Source organism: Lepus europaeus, chromosome 11, assembly GCF_033115175.1.
Source record: "Lepus europaeus isolate LE1 chromosome 11, mLepTim1.pri, whole genome shotgun sequence".
In the NCBI taxonomy this organism is placed as follows: domain Eukaryota; kingdom Metazoa; phylum Chordata; class Mammalia; order Lagomorpha; family Leporidae; genus Lepus; species Lepus europaeus.
Genome location: NC_084837.1, coordinates 18,365,202 through 18,382,283, shown reverse-complemented (window position 1 = coordinate 18,382,283; position 17,082 = coordinate 18,365,202). Strand labels below are relative to the sequence as shown.

The 17,082-nt window shown below is 42.9% G+C and overlaps 1 protein-coding gene and 1 non-coding gene across 2 annotated transcripts in view; one reads left to right on the top strand and one right to left on the bottom strand.

Moving 5' to 3' along the window:
* ACTR10 (actin related protein 10) overlaps positions 1-10,473 on the top strand; it is a 31,780-nt gene extending 21,307 nt beyond the window's left edge. The window contains exons 9-13 of the mRNA XM_062205055.1: positions 2,297-2,376; positions 2,458-2,531; positions 7,663-7,744; positions 9,381-9,582; positions 10,051-10,473. Coding sequence (XP_062061039.1) covers positions 2,297-2,376; positions 2,458-2,531; positions 7,663-7,744; positions 9,381-9,582; positions 10,051-10,232 — 620 coding nt within the window. The 3' untranslated portion in view covers positions 10,233-10,473. The remainder of the gene's footprint in view (positions 1-2,296; positions 2,377-2,457; positions 2,532-7,662; positions 7,745-9,380; positions 9,583-10,050) is intronic.
* A 6,328-nt stretch (positions 10,474-16,801) lies between these two features.
* On the bottom strand, positions 16,802-16,874 carry TRNAK-CUU (transfer RNA lysine (anticodon CUU)). The gene has a single exon. It is a non-coding gene; the product is annotated as a tRNA-Lys (tRNA).
* Positions 16,875-17,082: the final 208 nt, after the last annotated feature.

Genomic DNA, 17,082 nt, shown 5'->3' with positions numbered 1-17,082 from the left:
TTTTTTTTTTTTTTTTTTTTGACAGGCAGAGTAGACAGTGAGAGAGAGAGACAGAGAGAAAGGCCTTCCTTTTTGCCGTTGGTTCACCCCCCAGATGGCTGCCATGGCTGGTGCGCTGCGCTGATCTGAAGCCAGGAGCCAGGTGCTTCCTCCTGGTCTCCCATGTGGGTGCAGGGCCCAAGCACTTGGGCCATCCTCCACTGCCTTCCCGGGCCATAGCAGAGAGCTGGACTGGAAGAGGAGCAACCGGGACAGAATCAGGCGCCCTGACCGGGACTAGAACCCAGGGTACCAGCGCCGCAGGCGGAGGATTAGCCTAGTGAGCTGTGGTGCCTGCCAGTTTCAGACATTTGTAATGTTTATTGCAGTAGCTCAGATAACACAGAAGTTTTTCAAGTAAAATGAGTAGATGCCTTTCTTTTCTTCTAGTCTTATCTCTGATACAAAATTTGTTGATCCCATGGGATGTTTCTATGCATATGACCTCCAACTTGTAAAAAATTATGTAACTTTCCCCTTTAGTTAGGGAAACATCAGCTTAGCAGAGATAAATAGTCAGTACTGGGAAAATTATATATAGGCAGTAAAGATTACAAACTAACCTTTTTTAGAAAGCAATCTGCTATATTTATTAAAATTGAAAATGTGTATTCCATATAAAATGGAAACATTTAATTAAGTTTGGTGGATACTATGCAGCTATTAGAAAGTAAGAATTAGATGTACTGATTTGGAAGGATATCCATATGCTAAGTAAAAAGTGCATTGTTGAAAAGTAGATATGGTAGGAACCCATTTCTGTTTAAATATACCTGGGCAGGGCCGGAACCGCAGCTCAATAGGCTAATCCTCCACCTGCAGCACCAGTACCCCAGGTTCTAGTCCCAGTCGGGGCACTGGATTCTGTCCCAGTTGCTCCTCTTCCAGTCCAGCTCTCTGCTGTGGCCCGGGAAGGCAGTGGAGGATGGCCCAAGTGCTTGGGCCCTGCACCCTCATGGGAGACCACGGGAAGCACCTGGCTCCTGGCTTCAGATCAGCGCAGTGTGCCACCCACAGCGGCCATTGGGGGTGAACCAACGGAAAAGGAAGACCTTTCTCTCTCTCTCTCTCACTGTCTACTCTGTCAAAAAAAAAAAAAAAAAAAATACCTGGGCACATGTACACATTTTCATTATACTACTTATATGTCATTAAATTATCTCCATTTTTTTTCAGTTATTTAAAAATTCTTTTATCTGCTCTTGGATTTTTATTTTTATTTTTATTTATTTATTTTTTGTTTGTTTGGTTTTTTTTTTTTTTTTTTTTTTTTTTTGACAGGCAGAGTGGACAGTGAGAGAGAGACAGAGAGAAAGGTCTTCCTTTGCCATTGGTTCACCCTCCAATGGCCGCCGCGGCTGGCACGCTGCAGCCGGTGCACCGCGCTCATCCGATGGCAGGAACCAGGTGCTTCTCCTGGTCTCCCATGGGGTGCAGGGCCCAAGCACTTGGTCCATCCTCCACTGCACTCCCTGGCCACAGCAGAGAGCTGGCCTGGAAGGGGGGCAACCAGGACAGAATCTGGTGCCCTGACCGGGACTAGAACCTGGTGTGCCGGCGCCGCAAGGCGGAGGATTAGCCTAGTGAGCCGCGACGCCGGCCAGCTCTTGGATTTTTAATTCAGTTTAATTTGGTTACTTTAACCAAAGGCACCTGCCTTTGCCAAGAATCTATGAAGCAACTTTAGTGACTGGTTCACTACCTAGAGTATTAGCATATTGTGTATGCTAATGTTTTTAAATTAGTGAATGAAATCCACTGCATACCATCTTATGAAAAGATTCAATAAAATTGTTTGCATTTTCATGATAAATTTTTATTGTGATAATATTTTTATAAGTATACTTCATAAAGCTTATAGAAAAATAGAATTAAGAGGTAAGTTTTTTGGTACAAGTAAATGCGTGGTTTTTTCATCATATATATTTTCCATGACTTTTAGAAAACTCCTCAAATAGGAAATATCAGATAACATAATAGTTTGGTCCAAGGTGATTTTTTTTTAAAATAGTTTACAGAAGATGAACTGAATAAACAATGTGTGCTATGACTCCTCAGTGACTGAAAAAGTTTTTTATATATGAATAAATTATCATTAGTTAACTAATGACAGGAATGGAATTTATAAAGTCTGAAGGAATAGATGGTTAGCCTGCCAACTTGGGTCAACTTGTGTCCACTGGGACTTGGGTTCAGTTTACTCTGGCCAATTATCCACAAACCCTGATAAACTCATCTTTTCTTCCTTCCTCTTAAGTACGCACTTGCTTTGTAAGTGATCTGAAGCGCGGACTTAAAATCCAAGCAGCAAAATTTAATGTTGATGGGAATAGTGAGGTAAGTTGTAAAGACAGATATTTTCTTTTTTTAGAGGTTTCATCGTATGCGACTTAAATGCTAATGATATTTATATTTCAGCGTCCCTCACCACCCCCGAATGTTGACTATCCATTAGATGGAGAGAAGATCTTACATGTCCTAGGATCAATCAGGTTAGACCTTAATTTTTATGAGCAAAATAATGAAGTTTATTTACTGTTTGGGGCTTTTAAAAATGTTTCTACAAGCCTTTACTTCAGTATCACCAATTTAACATAAATGCTTTTAAGACTCATCTATGATTACTTTTATTCTGCTTTGGAAATTTTTGAAAACTAAAAAATACTCTTTCTTGTTTTCAGAGTAATTCCCAATTAGTGTAGTTAATAAAATTAACCATTCTCTGAGCTAGAACAGAAAGTATGACACTGTACAATGGGGGTTAGGAGACTTTTTCTATAAATATCTCTATGGTCCATGTGGTCTCTGTTGTAAGTACTTCTAAGTCAGGCATAGACCGTGGAGATGCACAAGTAAAGCTTTGTTTGCCAAAGCAGGTAGGTAGTGGGCTGGATTTTACTTCTAGGCCATACTGATTCCAGCTTTAAAATTTTGATTTGTTAGAATGCATTATTACTGTTACACTCAACTGTCAGGATCCATCACTCATTCTAGTTTTATTTATTTGACATTTGTATTATAAAAGTTTCCCTTATAAAAATCAGGAGATGCATGGAAGGTAATTATTATGTAACATTTTGAACATTCTATTAGATTTTGAGGTAATTATGTAAAGATTGACATAGTAAAAGATGAGCTAAAGATAGTAGCATGTGAGAACAAGCAAAAAATGTAACAGTTTTGGTATTTATTTTTGTATCATTTTTACTTTATAATTATTAGATACTCTTTTAAATTTCCTCTTGACTGCTTTGTGGTACGTAGAATTAGAGAAGAAAATGAATATTTAAGGAAAACCAGGGTTTTTTTGTTACTAAATAATAGGAAATATATTGAGAATAAAGGAAGCTACTGCTTCTCATTCCAAACCCGACTAATTTACAGTTGTTTGCTCCCATGTTTTTCCTACCAAAAGGTCTAGTTCCAGTGAAATCTTCTATTTAGATAGAGTCCCAACCAGTGATTAGTTGATAAATCAAAAGAAGAGTTAAAGTAGAGGACCTTTTATTTAAAAAAAAAAAAAAGTGTATGGTGAACATTTTGTTTAAAATTTATGAGCAGTAAGCATTGTGGCAGTTTGAGTCCCGGCTGCTCCCCTTCCAATCCAGCCCTCTGCTAGTGTGCCTGAGAAGGCCATGCAAGATGGCCCAAGTGCTTGGGCTTCTGACACCCATGTGGGAGACCCTAGTGGAGTTCCAGATTCCTGGCTTTGGCCTGACCCAGCCCCAGCTATTATAGCCTTTTGGGGAGTAAACAAACAGATGGAAGATCTCTTTCTCTGTTTCTCCCCACTCTGTAACTCTGCCTTTCAAGTAAATAAATAAATCTTTCAAAATAAAATAAAATTTATAAATAAATGCTTATTTGCCAGACTTTTTTTTAAAGATTTTTTTCTTTGAAGATAAGTGCTTTTAGAGTTTTCAGTTGAATTTACATAAACCATGGTTTATGTATAAACCATAGAAATCATGCTTTATGATTTCTAGGTTTTTTTTTATTATTATTAAGTACAATGAGAACTTAAAGTTGCTGTGAATTAGTCTTGGTACAGAATCTTTCTAGTTGACTTTCTTCTAGACTTTTACAGTTGCATCTATATTAAAGATTTATTTATTTATTTGAAAGTCAGAGTTACACAGAGAGAGAAAGAGAGGTCTTCCACTGGTTCACTCCCCAATTGGCCACAACGGTCAGACCTGTGCCTTTCTGAAGCCAGGAGCTTCTTCTGGGTGTCTCATGTGAGTGAAGGGGCCCACGCACATGGGCGGTCTTCTGCTTTCCCAGGCCATAGCAGAGAGCTGGATCAGAAGTAGAGCAGCCGGGTCTCAAACTGGTGCCCATATGGAATGCCGGCACTGGGGGCAGCGGGTTTACCCACTACGCCACAGCGCCGGCTTCTTGCCTCACCTATATTAAAAAGATTTTTAGGGACCAGCACTGTGGCATAGCAGGTAGAACCATTGCCTGCAGTGCTGGCATCCCATATTAGCAACGGTTCGCGTCTTAGATACTCCAGTTCCAATCCAGCTCCCTGCTGATGGCCTGCAAAAAGCAGTGAAAGATGGCCCAAGTGCTTGGGCCCCTGCTGTGCACCTGGGAGACCTGGAAGAAACTCCTGGCTCTTGGCTTCAACCTGAATCAGTCCCAGCTGTTGTAGCCAACTGGGGAGTGAACCAGCAGGTGGAAGATCTCTCTTTCTGTCTCTGTCTCTGTCTCTGTCTCTCTCTGACTTTCAAATAAAAGGAAAAAAATTTTAAAGCTTGTTTCCACCTTAGTATTTCATTAACTAAGATTATGTGAGTATACTTCAAGGAGTCTGTGGGAAAATAGAATTAAAAGACAAGTTTATTTTGATGCAAAAAAATGTGAAGTCAGTGCATAGCATTTTTGTAATACACATTTTTCCTGAACTTTTTAGAAAATCTTTTGTATGCATGGATTTAATGATGAAATGGAGAGAGTTAGGCAGTAGGTGGAGTCTCATGAAGAGAATTTTATATTTTGAAAAGATTTTTAGAAACACTTTAAAAGTCATATGATCAGAATTTTATAAAATCAGAGTTTATACGTGCACATATATTGTTAGTTGTGTTACACTGGCCAGGATTTGTTTTAGCCACAACACTGTACAAACCTGAAGATAATGGCTTCAACAAGACAGACGTTTATCTCTCTTTTTAAAAAAGTTCAGAGGTGGGTGGTCCAGGGCCCTTCCTGCCCTCATCTCTGGAGTGTAGCGCTTGCCTTTGTGGTCCAGGATGCCTGCTGGAGTTGCAACTACAGCTGCCCTTACTGTGTGCAAGCAAGTGGTCCTGAAAGGGGAAGAACACAGCGCTTTCCTCTCCTTTTAAGGAGACTTTCTGGAAATCCCATGTATCACTTCTGTCTCCACGTCAGTGTCTGCTGTGTCACATCCAGCTGCCAGTGAGGCTGGCAAATACAGTTTCACCTGTTGTCTGAGGTGGATGCAATATATCCAACTTAGAAATGAAGTTCTAATTTTTTTTTCAAATAGTTATAGATAAACGGGCAGTTGTAAAAGATATCACAGAGAGGTCCCATTCGCCCTTTCCATTTTCCCCAGTGGTTCCATCTACACAGCTGTACTGTAGTATCAAGGTTGGTGTAAAGTATATGCATAGATCTGTGTAATTTTGTCATATATATGTAGATTTCTGTGATCACTACAACAATCAAGATATAGAACTATTGCCAGGCACAGAATGAAAAATATAGCTTGATCTCACTTATATTGAATATCTAGAAACAGGAAATGTTGGTTACCAGGGGTAAGGGGTGAGGTGGGAAGCAAAATGAACAAAGTAGGATGAGGCCGGCGCTGTGGCTTAGTAGGTAAAGCTGCCACCTGCAGAGCTGGCTTCCCATATGGGCAACAGTTCAAGTCCCCGCTGCTCCACTTCCAATCCAGCTCTCTGCTATGGCCTTGGGCCCCTGAACCCGCGTGGGAGACCCAGAAGAAGCTCCTGGCACCTGGCTTCGGATTGGTGCAGCTCCAGCCATTGTGGTCAATCAGGGAGTGAACCAGCAGATGGAAGACTTTCTCTGCCTCTCTTCTCTTTCCCTAACTCTTTCAAATAAATAAATAAATCTTAAAAAAAAAAAGAAGAATCAATGTTAGGAAGGCAAAATCTACATTTTTTTCAAAATAAAGAGAACTTTCTATGTCTAGTTTATAAAATAGAAAAAGAAAGTAGGTCAGAGGACACAAACTTGCATTTAGGTAGGATAAATAAGTCTGGAGATCTAATTACCACATAAGACTATAATTAATATAGTATTTTTTAAAAGATTTATTTTATTTATTTGAAAAACAGAGTTAAAGAGAGAGGTAGAGACAGAGAGAGAGGTCTTCCATCCACTGGTTTACTCCACAGATGGCCACAACGGCCAGAGCTGCGCCAATCTGAAGGCAAGAACCAGGAGCTTCCTCTGGGTCTCCCACATGGTTGCAGGGGTCCAAGGACTTGCGCCATCTTCTACTGCTTTCCCAGGCCATAGTAGAGAGCTGGATTGGAAGAAGAGCAACTGGGACTCGAACTGGCACCCATATGGAATGCCGGCACTTCAGGCCAGTGTTTTAACCTGCTGCACCACAGCGCCAGCCCCTAATTAATATAGTATTTATACATATGTATTTTGTGTCTCTGTGTGACACAGAGACAGACACATCTATATACTGGTTCACTCTAAAGACCACAAAGCTAGGGCTGGACTATGCCAAAGTCAGACAGGGACCCAAGTACTTGGGCCATCATCAGCTGCCTTCACAGACACATTAGCAGGAAGCTGTCAGAAGCACAGTAGCTAGGACTCAAACCAGCACTCCCAATAGGGGATGTCAGCTCAGCAGCTTAATCCACTGCATTATAAGGCTAGCCCCTATTGTGTCATTTTCAGAAAATTTGCAAAGAGAATAGATTTTAGGTGCTCTTACTGTTAAAAAACTAACTATGGAAGGTGATGTATAGATTAATGTGTTTGACTGTAATAATTATTTTACTATGTATAATATAACAGAATATGGTATACATTATTTTAAAGAGATACAGAAATGTTCCATCACCACAGAGATCTTCCAAAAACTGCTCTAAGAGAAAGTTCTTTTAATTTCAGAACCAATGGGAAAATGGAAAATGGATACTTTGTTAGGCAACCAGCAGTCTTGCCATATATTTTAAAAACAAATATGAGGGGTATTTTGTTTTTAAATGTTTCATGATACGTCACACTAATCTGCTTGTTAAGTCTTACTGACTTTCATAGAAGACTTCATATTTTCCGTTTTTAGGTGCTGGGAGGTATTACTGGACACAAAACTTTGTCAGTGTGCATGTAGTTAGAATAGCAGCTGATACTTAGGGAATGCCTCCTGTATACTAGGTCTTGTTCCATTATCTTATTGAATCCTCACTCCAGCCCCCCCGGGGGGGGGGTAGATTATATCATTCTTTCCATTCACAAATGAGAGTATCTTTATGTAATCTTTAATGATCATTCTACATTAATAACAGACCTGGTATTAAAAATATTTGGTCTCAAAAACTACTAGTGTGTTCTGTATTATGCGATACCAACAAAGCATTTTGTTTTTAATGTTATCAGAGATTCAGTTGTGGAAATCCTTTTTGAGCAAGATAATGAAGAGAAATCAGTTGCCACCTTAATACTGGATTCCCTTATACAGGTATTTAGTTTATCAAAGTTTTCCCTTTATTACAATAGTCATTTAAAGAACATTTTATATTATATAGAGAGAACCTGTACATATAAAGAATATATCTATATTTTTTTGTCGTAGCCATTTTAGGCAACTAGCAGCTTTTGTCCTGTATTATTTTATTTTAAGAATAAAGAAATGTGGGAGTAAGGGGTTTGTTTTTAAATCTCTTGTACCACTAACTTATGTGCTAGTTGACTTTGACTCTTCTGTACAGAATACGGTTCCTTCTTAACCTTTTAAATTGTTTTACTCTTTAAACTTTTATATTAAATCTTACAATTAATGGCTTTTCCTTTAGCACTGAGTTATAGTACCTGCAACATTTCAAACCAGGGACATGAGTGCTTCCGACATAGACATTTTTGTCAGAGCAGGGGTACCAGATGTTTGTTTTATGCCTAGTATGTCTGTGGTTCCTCCACATTCAGGTCTGTGTGGTACTGAATTTGAGACCCCACGGGGTGCATGTACCATGTCTCTAGCCAAATGGCTGCATAGTCACAGGATTCCACGTGCACCACCCTCACCTTAGAAGAGGTTCTGTCTGTCTCTTGGGCTCCTCATGCCCGACTTTATCATTCCCAATTCCCAAAACTGATGGAGAAACATAATTTTTCTTTTTTTATTTTAAAGATATATTTATTGGCCGGCACCATGGCTCACTGGGCTGGTCCTCCGCCTATGGTGCCGGCACCCTGGGTTCTAGTTCTGGTTGGGGCGCCAGTTCTGTCCCGGTTGCTCTTCCAGTCCAGCTGTCCTCTGTGGCCCGGGAAAGCAGTGGAGGATGGCCCAAGTGCTTGGGCCCTGCACCCGCATGGGAGACCAGGAGGAAGCACCTGGCTCCTGGCTTTGGACTGGGGCAGCACACCGGCCGTAGCGGCCATTTGGGGAGTGAACCAACGGAAGGAAGACCTTTGACTCTGTCTCTCTCACTGTCTAACTCTGCCTGCCCCCCAAAAAATATTTATTTATTTGGAAGGTTAAGTGACAGAGTGAGAGGGAAAGAAATATCTTTCATCTGCTGGTTCACTCCCCAAATGCATGCCAGAGTGCTGGCTGGGCCAGGTTGGAGTGAGGAGCCAGAAACTCCACTCAGGTCTCCCACTTGGGTGGCAGGGGCCTAAGCACTGGGGCCATTGCTGCTTTCCCAGGTGGGAAGCTGGATGGGGAGCACAGCTGGTCTCACGCTGGCACTGGGATTTGGGATGTGGGCGGCCCAAACGGCAGTGTCACCTCCTGCATTGCATCACAGCCCATGTGGAAACGTGATTTTTCTGAGTCTTGTTTTCCTATTCAACAAGTTCCTCTAGGAATAAAGCCGTGAAGGTAACAGCAGAGAGGAATTAAGTTCCCACACGCTTTTCTTGCTATAAAAAGAAAAATTTCTTCTCATACCCTGCCCGACTCATTCTACCTTGAAAATAATAAGAACACTTGCATATTACTGCCATATGTCCTGTTTAATTAAAAATTCTATACCATTAATTTTTAAAACTCCAATCTTTAAAAAGTGATGTGTGCTCGAGTGTGTATTGTAGTATTCTGGTGGTTTTATTTGTACAGTTAAGGGTAAATCCTTTTTTTTTCCCTTTCATAACAGTGTCCAATAGACACCAGGAAGCAGCTAGCAGAGAACTTGGTGGTCATAGGCGGCACGTCCATGTTGCCAGGATTTCTCCACAGATTGCTTGCAGAAATACGGTATCTGGTAGAAAAACCAAAATATAAAAAGGCACTTGGCACCAAGACATTCCGAATTCATACGCCACCTGCAAAGGCTAATTGTGTGGCTTGGTTGGGAGGTAAGAACTTTTTGTAAATATAATGATCACGTATCAGTTGCTTCCTGAGTGTCATTACTAATGGATATATAGAATATATATTCAGTGTTCAAGATTGGCCACTTAATAAATGCAACTATTAAATAATTTTCTTTGAGCATTGACCTTTCCTTACATCACATTGATTTTCAGAGTTACGGACTTACTTTTTTTGACATGTGTACTGTAATTAGAGTACATTTCCTTATCCAATTAAAGTCATCTCTTAGAATAGTGAAAGCAGTGAATTTATTTCAATGATGCCACCATTGCTGAAAACATTTGAAATCTTTCCAAAGCTAGTGAGCCGCAAATGAAAACTGGTCTCTTATAAGTTCTGCTTTGTGATTGATTTCTTTTTTTTTTTTTTAAGATTTTATTTATTTATTATGAAGGGGATGTTTTTCTGGTTGTTTTCATCTTAGCTGTAAAAATGTTTCTACCACACAGGTGCTATTTTTGGAGCATTGCAAGATATACTTGGGAGCCGTTCAATTTCAAAGGAGTATTATTTTCAAACGGGCCGAATTCCTGATTGGTGTTCTCTCAATAACCCACCTTTGGAAATGATGTTTGATGTCGGAAAAAACCAGCCGCCTCTGATGAAGAGGGCATTTTCCACCGAGAAATAAAATTTTGATTACAATTTAATTTTGCTTCATTTTAAATAGTTACAAGCAAATTGTACAAAATAGGTAGGATGGCTTGTTGTAGACTAGTTTCATGCAAGTGAAAGAAATTCTGTATTTACTCTTTGCATTAATGTTTTGTTCTTTTGACTTTGTTTTCCTTGTGAAAAAATGGTAGCTGACGCATATGATATTTGTTGTATTTATATCAATAAAATATAGAAAAGCAGTTTACTTTTGGAAATTTGTTATACAGTGGTCCATTTTTCAAAAAATTTGATGACGTTGTTCCCCCACAGTTCCCATGGTCTGTCCTGGCTGTGGTGTGCCCCATTTTATTATTTTCATTAGTTATTTTATTCCAATTATTTCAAATAGTAACATGGTTCTATTTTTAAAGTCTTTTTTTAAAAAAAGATTTATTTATTTATTTGAAAGGCAGAATTACAGAGAGGCAGTAGCAGAGAGAAAGAGAGAGAAGTCTTCCATCCTCTGGTTAACTCCCCAGGTGGCTGTAACAGCCGGAGCTGTGTCAGTCTGAAGCCAGGAGCTTCTTCTGGGTCCCACACGGGTGCAGGATCCCAAGCACTTGGGCCATCTTCTACTGCTTTCCTAGGCCATAGCAGAGAGCTGAATTGGAAGAGGAGCAGCCGGCACTTGAACCAGCGCCCATATGGGATGCTGGCGCCACAGGCGGCAGCTCTACCCACTGTGCCACAGCGCTGGCCCCTAAAGTCTTTCGATTTGGTGCTTCTATGTTTATATTATAGTAATGCTGCTCTCTCAGAAATGGACTTAGATTGTTGGTAGCCTAGTCAAACACATGTTAAGCAAAATGTGGAGATGTTCAATTTTTAATTTGTTTCTTTTACAAACAATTCTACTTGTCTTTTCAAAGAACGAAGCTTTTGTGTTTATATAAAGCTACCACAGCTTTATAAACATGTACTCATAATGTTGTTAACCCTCTGGTTTGTGTGTATCTTCTTAAGGCAGAGGTTCCTTTTTTCTTCATTTGTTTTTAATGAACTACGTCTTGTTGAAAATGTGTTGCTTTCATTCTTTCTAGGTGCTGGATGTATTTATATTTCTGAAAACAAAATAGGAATTGATAATTTCCTGCTCTGTATGTCCACCAAAAAACACTTGAATGAGCCTTCCTGGCATTAAGAATAGGAAAGGTTAATTAATAGATTTTTGTGTCTTACTTTTTTTTTTTTTTTTTGAAGATTTTATTTATTTGAGAAGTAGAGTTTCAGACAGTGAGAGGGTGAGACAGAGAGAAAGGTCTTCCTGCCATTGGTTCACTCCCCAAATGGCCACAATGGTCGGAACTGTGCCAATCAGGAGCCAGGAGCCAGGAGCTTCTTCCCGGTCTCCCATGCTGGTGCAGGGGCCCAAGCACTTGGGCCATCCTCCACGGCCTTCCTGGGCCACAGCAGAGAGCTGGATTGGAAGAGGAGCAGCCAGGACTAGAACCCATATGGGATGCCGGTGCCACAGGCAGAGGATTAGCCTACTGCACCACAGCGCTGGCCCCATGTCTTACTTTTTTAAAAGATTTATTATTTATTTGAAAGTCAGATCTCCACTGGTTCAATCCCCAAATGCCAGCAAGTGCAGGGTCAGGCTGAAGCCAGAAGCCTAGAACTCATTCCAGGTCTCCCATGTGGGTGACAGGGCCCAAGTATTTGTGCCATCACCTGCTGTCTTTCAGGATATGCATCAGCAGGAAATTGGAGTTGGAAATGGAGCCGTAGCTGAACCCCCAGAGACCCTGTTCCGGAGCACAGGCACCCCAAATAGTGTCTGCACCAAACTCCTGACTCTAGTTTCTAAAATACTTTAACTTTGCTTCATCACTATGTGTCACTTTAATAACCCAAGGTAAACATTCATTCTATATTCATTGAATGTCTGCTGTGTAGATTCGGAGTATAGATGTAGAACCTCCGAGAGCAACAGCAGTTACAGATCGTGCCTGTAGGGGGATTACAAGGCCAGTAGACACGGATGCAACCACACATGATTGAACAGGGTGTGTTGGGTGCCATACAAGGTGTCACTTGCTTGATAATGATGTAGTTTTCCGACCACGGAGTTGAGGAAGACTTCACTGAGGAGGCTGTAGGAGTAGATCGAGAAAATTTGAAAGCCACATTACACCAATTATCCCTAAAGGTGAGATCCCTCTGTCCTTTAGGCCTGTGACTGTCCACAACACCCTTCTCCCCAGAGTAGAGATCTTTCCTTTGGTACATTATCTGTGGCTGAAGCACTTAAGCTTTCACCTGGAAATCTTTTCCATGTAGGTCTTCTCTCCCTTTCGGGAATATAAGGTTCATAAGAACAAGGCTCCTCGATTTCTTAACTTGGGATCCCCTCAGCGGGACTGCCAGGAATCAGTGTGCTTCTAGTTGTCATTTATGGAGTCACTATTAGTGTCATTTCTTTTTGTAGTAAACATAATTTTACAATTTTTTCTATTTTTGTATTCATATTAACCCTGACTTTTGTTGAACTTAGATTTTTTTATGAGACGTTCATTGACTAACACAAACAAGGTCTGTGGCTGAAATAGAGCCTGATGCGTTCTGAAATGGCAGACCCCTGATGGCTGAGGTTAAGAACGTAGCCCTCTGTTCTGAGATGACTTGTGTCCCACGAGGAGGTATGCTGAAGTCCTCATGCCTGTTGTCTGTGAAGGTGACCTCCTTTGGAAACAGAGTTGCAGATGCAGTCAAACGCAGATAAGATCATGACACGGGCCCTGATCCAACAGGACTGCTGTCCTTATAAGGAGAGGAAGAGATGTGAGAAAGACGCGGGGAGAAACACCAGGTGATGGCCAAGGCAGAGATGGGAGTTAGGCAACCGCAAGCCCGAGAGCACGAGGGCTGCTCGTGAGGCCAGGCGCTGAGGAAAGCGCAGAACGAATTCTGCAAGAGCTCTCAGGCGCGCACCCAGCCGGCACCTTGATGTCAAGCTTCTGACCCCAGGCCGGAAGTCAGACTTTGGCGATTTAAGCCTCCAGTTTGTCATATTTTGTGATGGCAGCCCCGGTAAACTGAGGCTAGTTAAGTGCTTAAAACACATTAGCAAATGAAACAGATAAAAATCCTACTTTTCAGGAACATACTTTAAAATTGGAAAAAAAAATGAAATCTATGCATTCATGGGGTCTTCAAAAACTTCATGAAAAATATGTATTAGAAAAAGAATGTATGGGTTTAAATTTTTTAAAGTTTATTTCTTGTTTTAAAGATTTACTGGGGCCAGTGCTGTGATGTAGTGGGTAAAGGTGCCACCTGTGATGCCAGCATCCCATACTGCACTGATTTTAGTCTTGGCTGCTCCACTTCCAATCCACTACCCTGCTGATGTGCCTGGGAAGGCAGTGGAAGATGGCCCGGACAGAGCGCGTCCTGTGAGGCCGAGAAATACCAGGGACTTTGCATTCACGTGGGAGACAGGGAAGAAGCTCCTGGCTCCTGGCTTCAGCCTGCTCAGCCCTGGCAACTATTTGAGGAGTGAACCAGTGAATAAGAGATCTTCTCCCAGCCCCAACTCTAACTCTGCCTTTCAAATAAATAAACAAATAAATCATTTTTTTTTTTAAAGATTTACTTATTTCAAAGCAGAATGACAGAGATAAGAGAGGTGCTCCACCCCCTTGTTTGTTTTCCAAGTTCTCAAAAAACAGCCAGGACCTGGCCAGGCCAGAGCCAGGAGCCTGGAATGCCAGGTCTCCCACATGGGTGGAGGGACCCACGCAGGGCCATCATTAGAGGGAACCTGGATCAAAAGCAGAGACAGGAGTCAACTCCAGGCACATCAAAACATGATGTGCGCATCCCAAGTGGCAGCTTAACCTGGTAGCCACAGCAGCTACCCCTAAAGTGTTTTATTTTCCACAGATTTTTAAAATACATTTGGAAGATGATGCAGGTAGAAGAAACAGCCAGAACAAGACACTAAGGAAGGGAACACTTAGCATGTTTCAATCAGGAGGATGACTGAGGAGTATGGAGTGAGAAAGGAGAAAAAAAAAACCATTAGGAGATAAGGTCAGCAAAATGGAGCAGCGGGCAATCTTTGATTAGTTAGGACAACTTACTAAAGTGGGGTGTTCTTGCAGCGTTTTGAGTGGATTAATGGCAAGATCTGATTTGTTTTTTTTTTTTTTTAACTTTTATTTAATGAATATAAATTTCCAAAGTATAGCCCATGGGTTACAATGGCTTCCCCCCTCCCATAACTTCCCTCCCGCCCGCAATCCTCCCCCTTCCCGCTCCCTTTCCCCTTCCATTCATGTAAAGATTCATTTTCAAGTCTCTTTGTATACAGAAGATCAGTTTAGTATATATTAGGTAAAGATTTCAACATTTTGCCCATATAGCAACACAAAGTGAAAAAACTACCATTGGATTACTAATTATAGCATTAAATAGCAATGTACAGCACATTAAAGACAGAGATCCTACATAATTTTTTTTTCAAATTAATTAATTTTCTATGCCATTTCCATTTTAACACCAGGTTGTTTTTTTTTTTTTCATTTCCAATTCTCTTTATATACAGAAGATCAATTCAGTATATAATTAGTAAAGACCTCATCAGTTTGTGCCCACACAGAAACGCAAAGTATAAAAATACTGTTTCAGTACTAGTTATAGCATCACTTCGCTTTAGACGACACATTAGGGACAGATCCCACATGGGGTGTAAGTACACAGTGACTCCTGTTGCTGATTTAACAATTTGACACTCCTGTTCATGGCAAGATCTGATTTGTTTTAACTGGGATATTCTGAATATTGTGTTACTAGAGTTAAGAGGGGCCCAGTGTTGTGGTCCAGCAGGTTAAAAGCTGCCACTTGGGAGCTGGAGCTGTCATAAAGCAGTGCCGGCATCCCATATGGGCACGGGTTCGAGTCCCGGCGGCTCCACTTCCGATCCAGCTCTCTGCTGTGGCCTGGGAAAGCCCTGACCCTGACGAGGGAGACCTGAAAGAAGCTCTGGATCAGACCAGCTCTGGCCATTGTAGCCATTTGGGGAGTGAGTGAACCAGCATATGGAAGACCAACTTCTCTCTGTCTCTCTGCCTCTCAAATAAATACATCTTTTAAAAAAAGAAAAAAGCTGCCACTTGCCATGCAGTGGATTAAACCCCCACTGGTGATACTGGCATCACATATGTATTAATTCAACAACTTTTGAGCAACGATCAGTAATAAAGTGCATAGTAAGTTTGAGATACCTACTGAACCGCCTCATAGATACTGAAATTTGTCACATGCGAGAGCCGAGCTTTCTTTTAATTCAAAGTTGCAAGATAGCCAAGAGCTGGTTGGTTGTTTTAAAGATTTATTTAAGAGAGAGAGTGATCTTCCATGTACTGATGCACTCCGCACACGGCTCCAACTGCCAGGGCCGGGTGGCCAAAGCCAGGAATCAGGAGCTTCATCCTGCAGCACGTGGGTGCAGGGGCCCGAGCACTGGGGCCATCCTCCGCTGCTTTCCCAGTGCATTGGCTGGGAGCTGGATGGGAAGTGGAGCAGCGGGGACCAGCCGCTGCGGGTCACAGCCGGGTCCCAGTCGCAGGTGTTTAAAGCCACAGTACCTGGAGCGGTGGGAGGTGAAGCGGCGGGCGAAGGAGGAGCTAGTGAGACGGAGCAATCAGGGAGCCAGCAGTCCGTGCTGGAGTCTGGCAGGTGACCGGTCCGCAGGCCCGGGGGCAGCGGTTCTGGGCTGGGCGGGCCAGGCCGGAAGTGGCCTGTGCCTCAGGCCCTCCTTTGAGGCAGCTAAGCCTGGGGCTCTTCCAAGCGGATCCGGATCCGGATTCCGATCCGGATGCGACGTTTTGAGCCTCCTCTTTGTCCCGGCGGTCCCGGGCCTGGCTACCGGGCCTACAGGGCGCCCAGTTCGGGGCCGGCCCCTCCCCACAGGACCGCACGAAGGCCCAAGCCGCGGCGCCGCTCAGGCTCCGGTTCTCCCGGGGGCGGCGCCCTCGGCGACGGCGGCACGGGCGCAGGCCCTGCCCGGGGGACAGCGGAGGTAGCCGGCCCGGAACCCCGCACCGAGCGCGTCCTGTGAGGCCGAGAAGGCCAGCGGGCCGCACCTGCCGCCTCGGGCCCGGCGCCGCGCTCCAAGATCCCCTGACTGGAATGGCAGCCGCCGCACACCCCCAGCTAATAAAACCTGGAGCGCGGGCCGGCCCGGATTGCGGGAGCCGAAGGGGAGCGGGGGCACACGCTGGCCCGGGCGCGCCCACCGCTTGGACGTCGGACCCCGGAGCCACGCTTGGAGCTCACAGGACTACTAGCTCAAGACCTAAAGCCGCCCCCAGTCAGCAACTTGAACAGCGGCCTTTTAGTTCCTCTGCGCTGGGGGGCGGGGGAGACGCGTGCCTCCCAGTGCGCACGCGCAGCACGCCTACCGTTTACAAAACGCCTTTTATTCCCAGAGATTTGGTTAATACAGAAAGTATTTGCACTCATCTCGGTTCATAACCCTTCATAGCAAAGGTGATTCTGAGGAAAGGTTTGAATTTTATCAAGAAAAAACAGATGCGCCCAACGTGGGGCTCGAACCCACGACCCTGGGATTAAGAGTCCCATGCTCTACCGACTGAGCTAGCCGGGCGCCTGTGACCCAGGGCGCTTCAGTTCGTCTCTTGAAGAGTGCTCCGTTTCACTTAGTTCTTGCTCCTATCAAATCCGCGTTTCGGAATCGTTAAGGTTGTAAAATGCTCGCGTTAGTATTTAAGAATGTTGATTGTTCATGTCTCTGAGGATCACTGAACCTACTCGGGTCTCATACAGAGTCATTGAAACTTTTTTTTTTTTTTTTT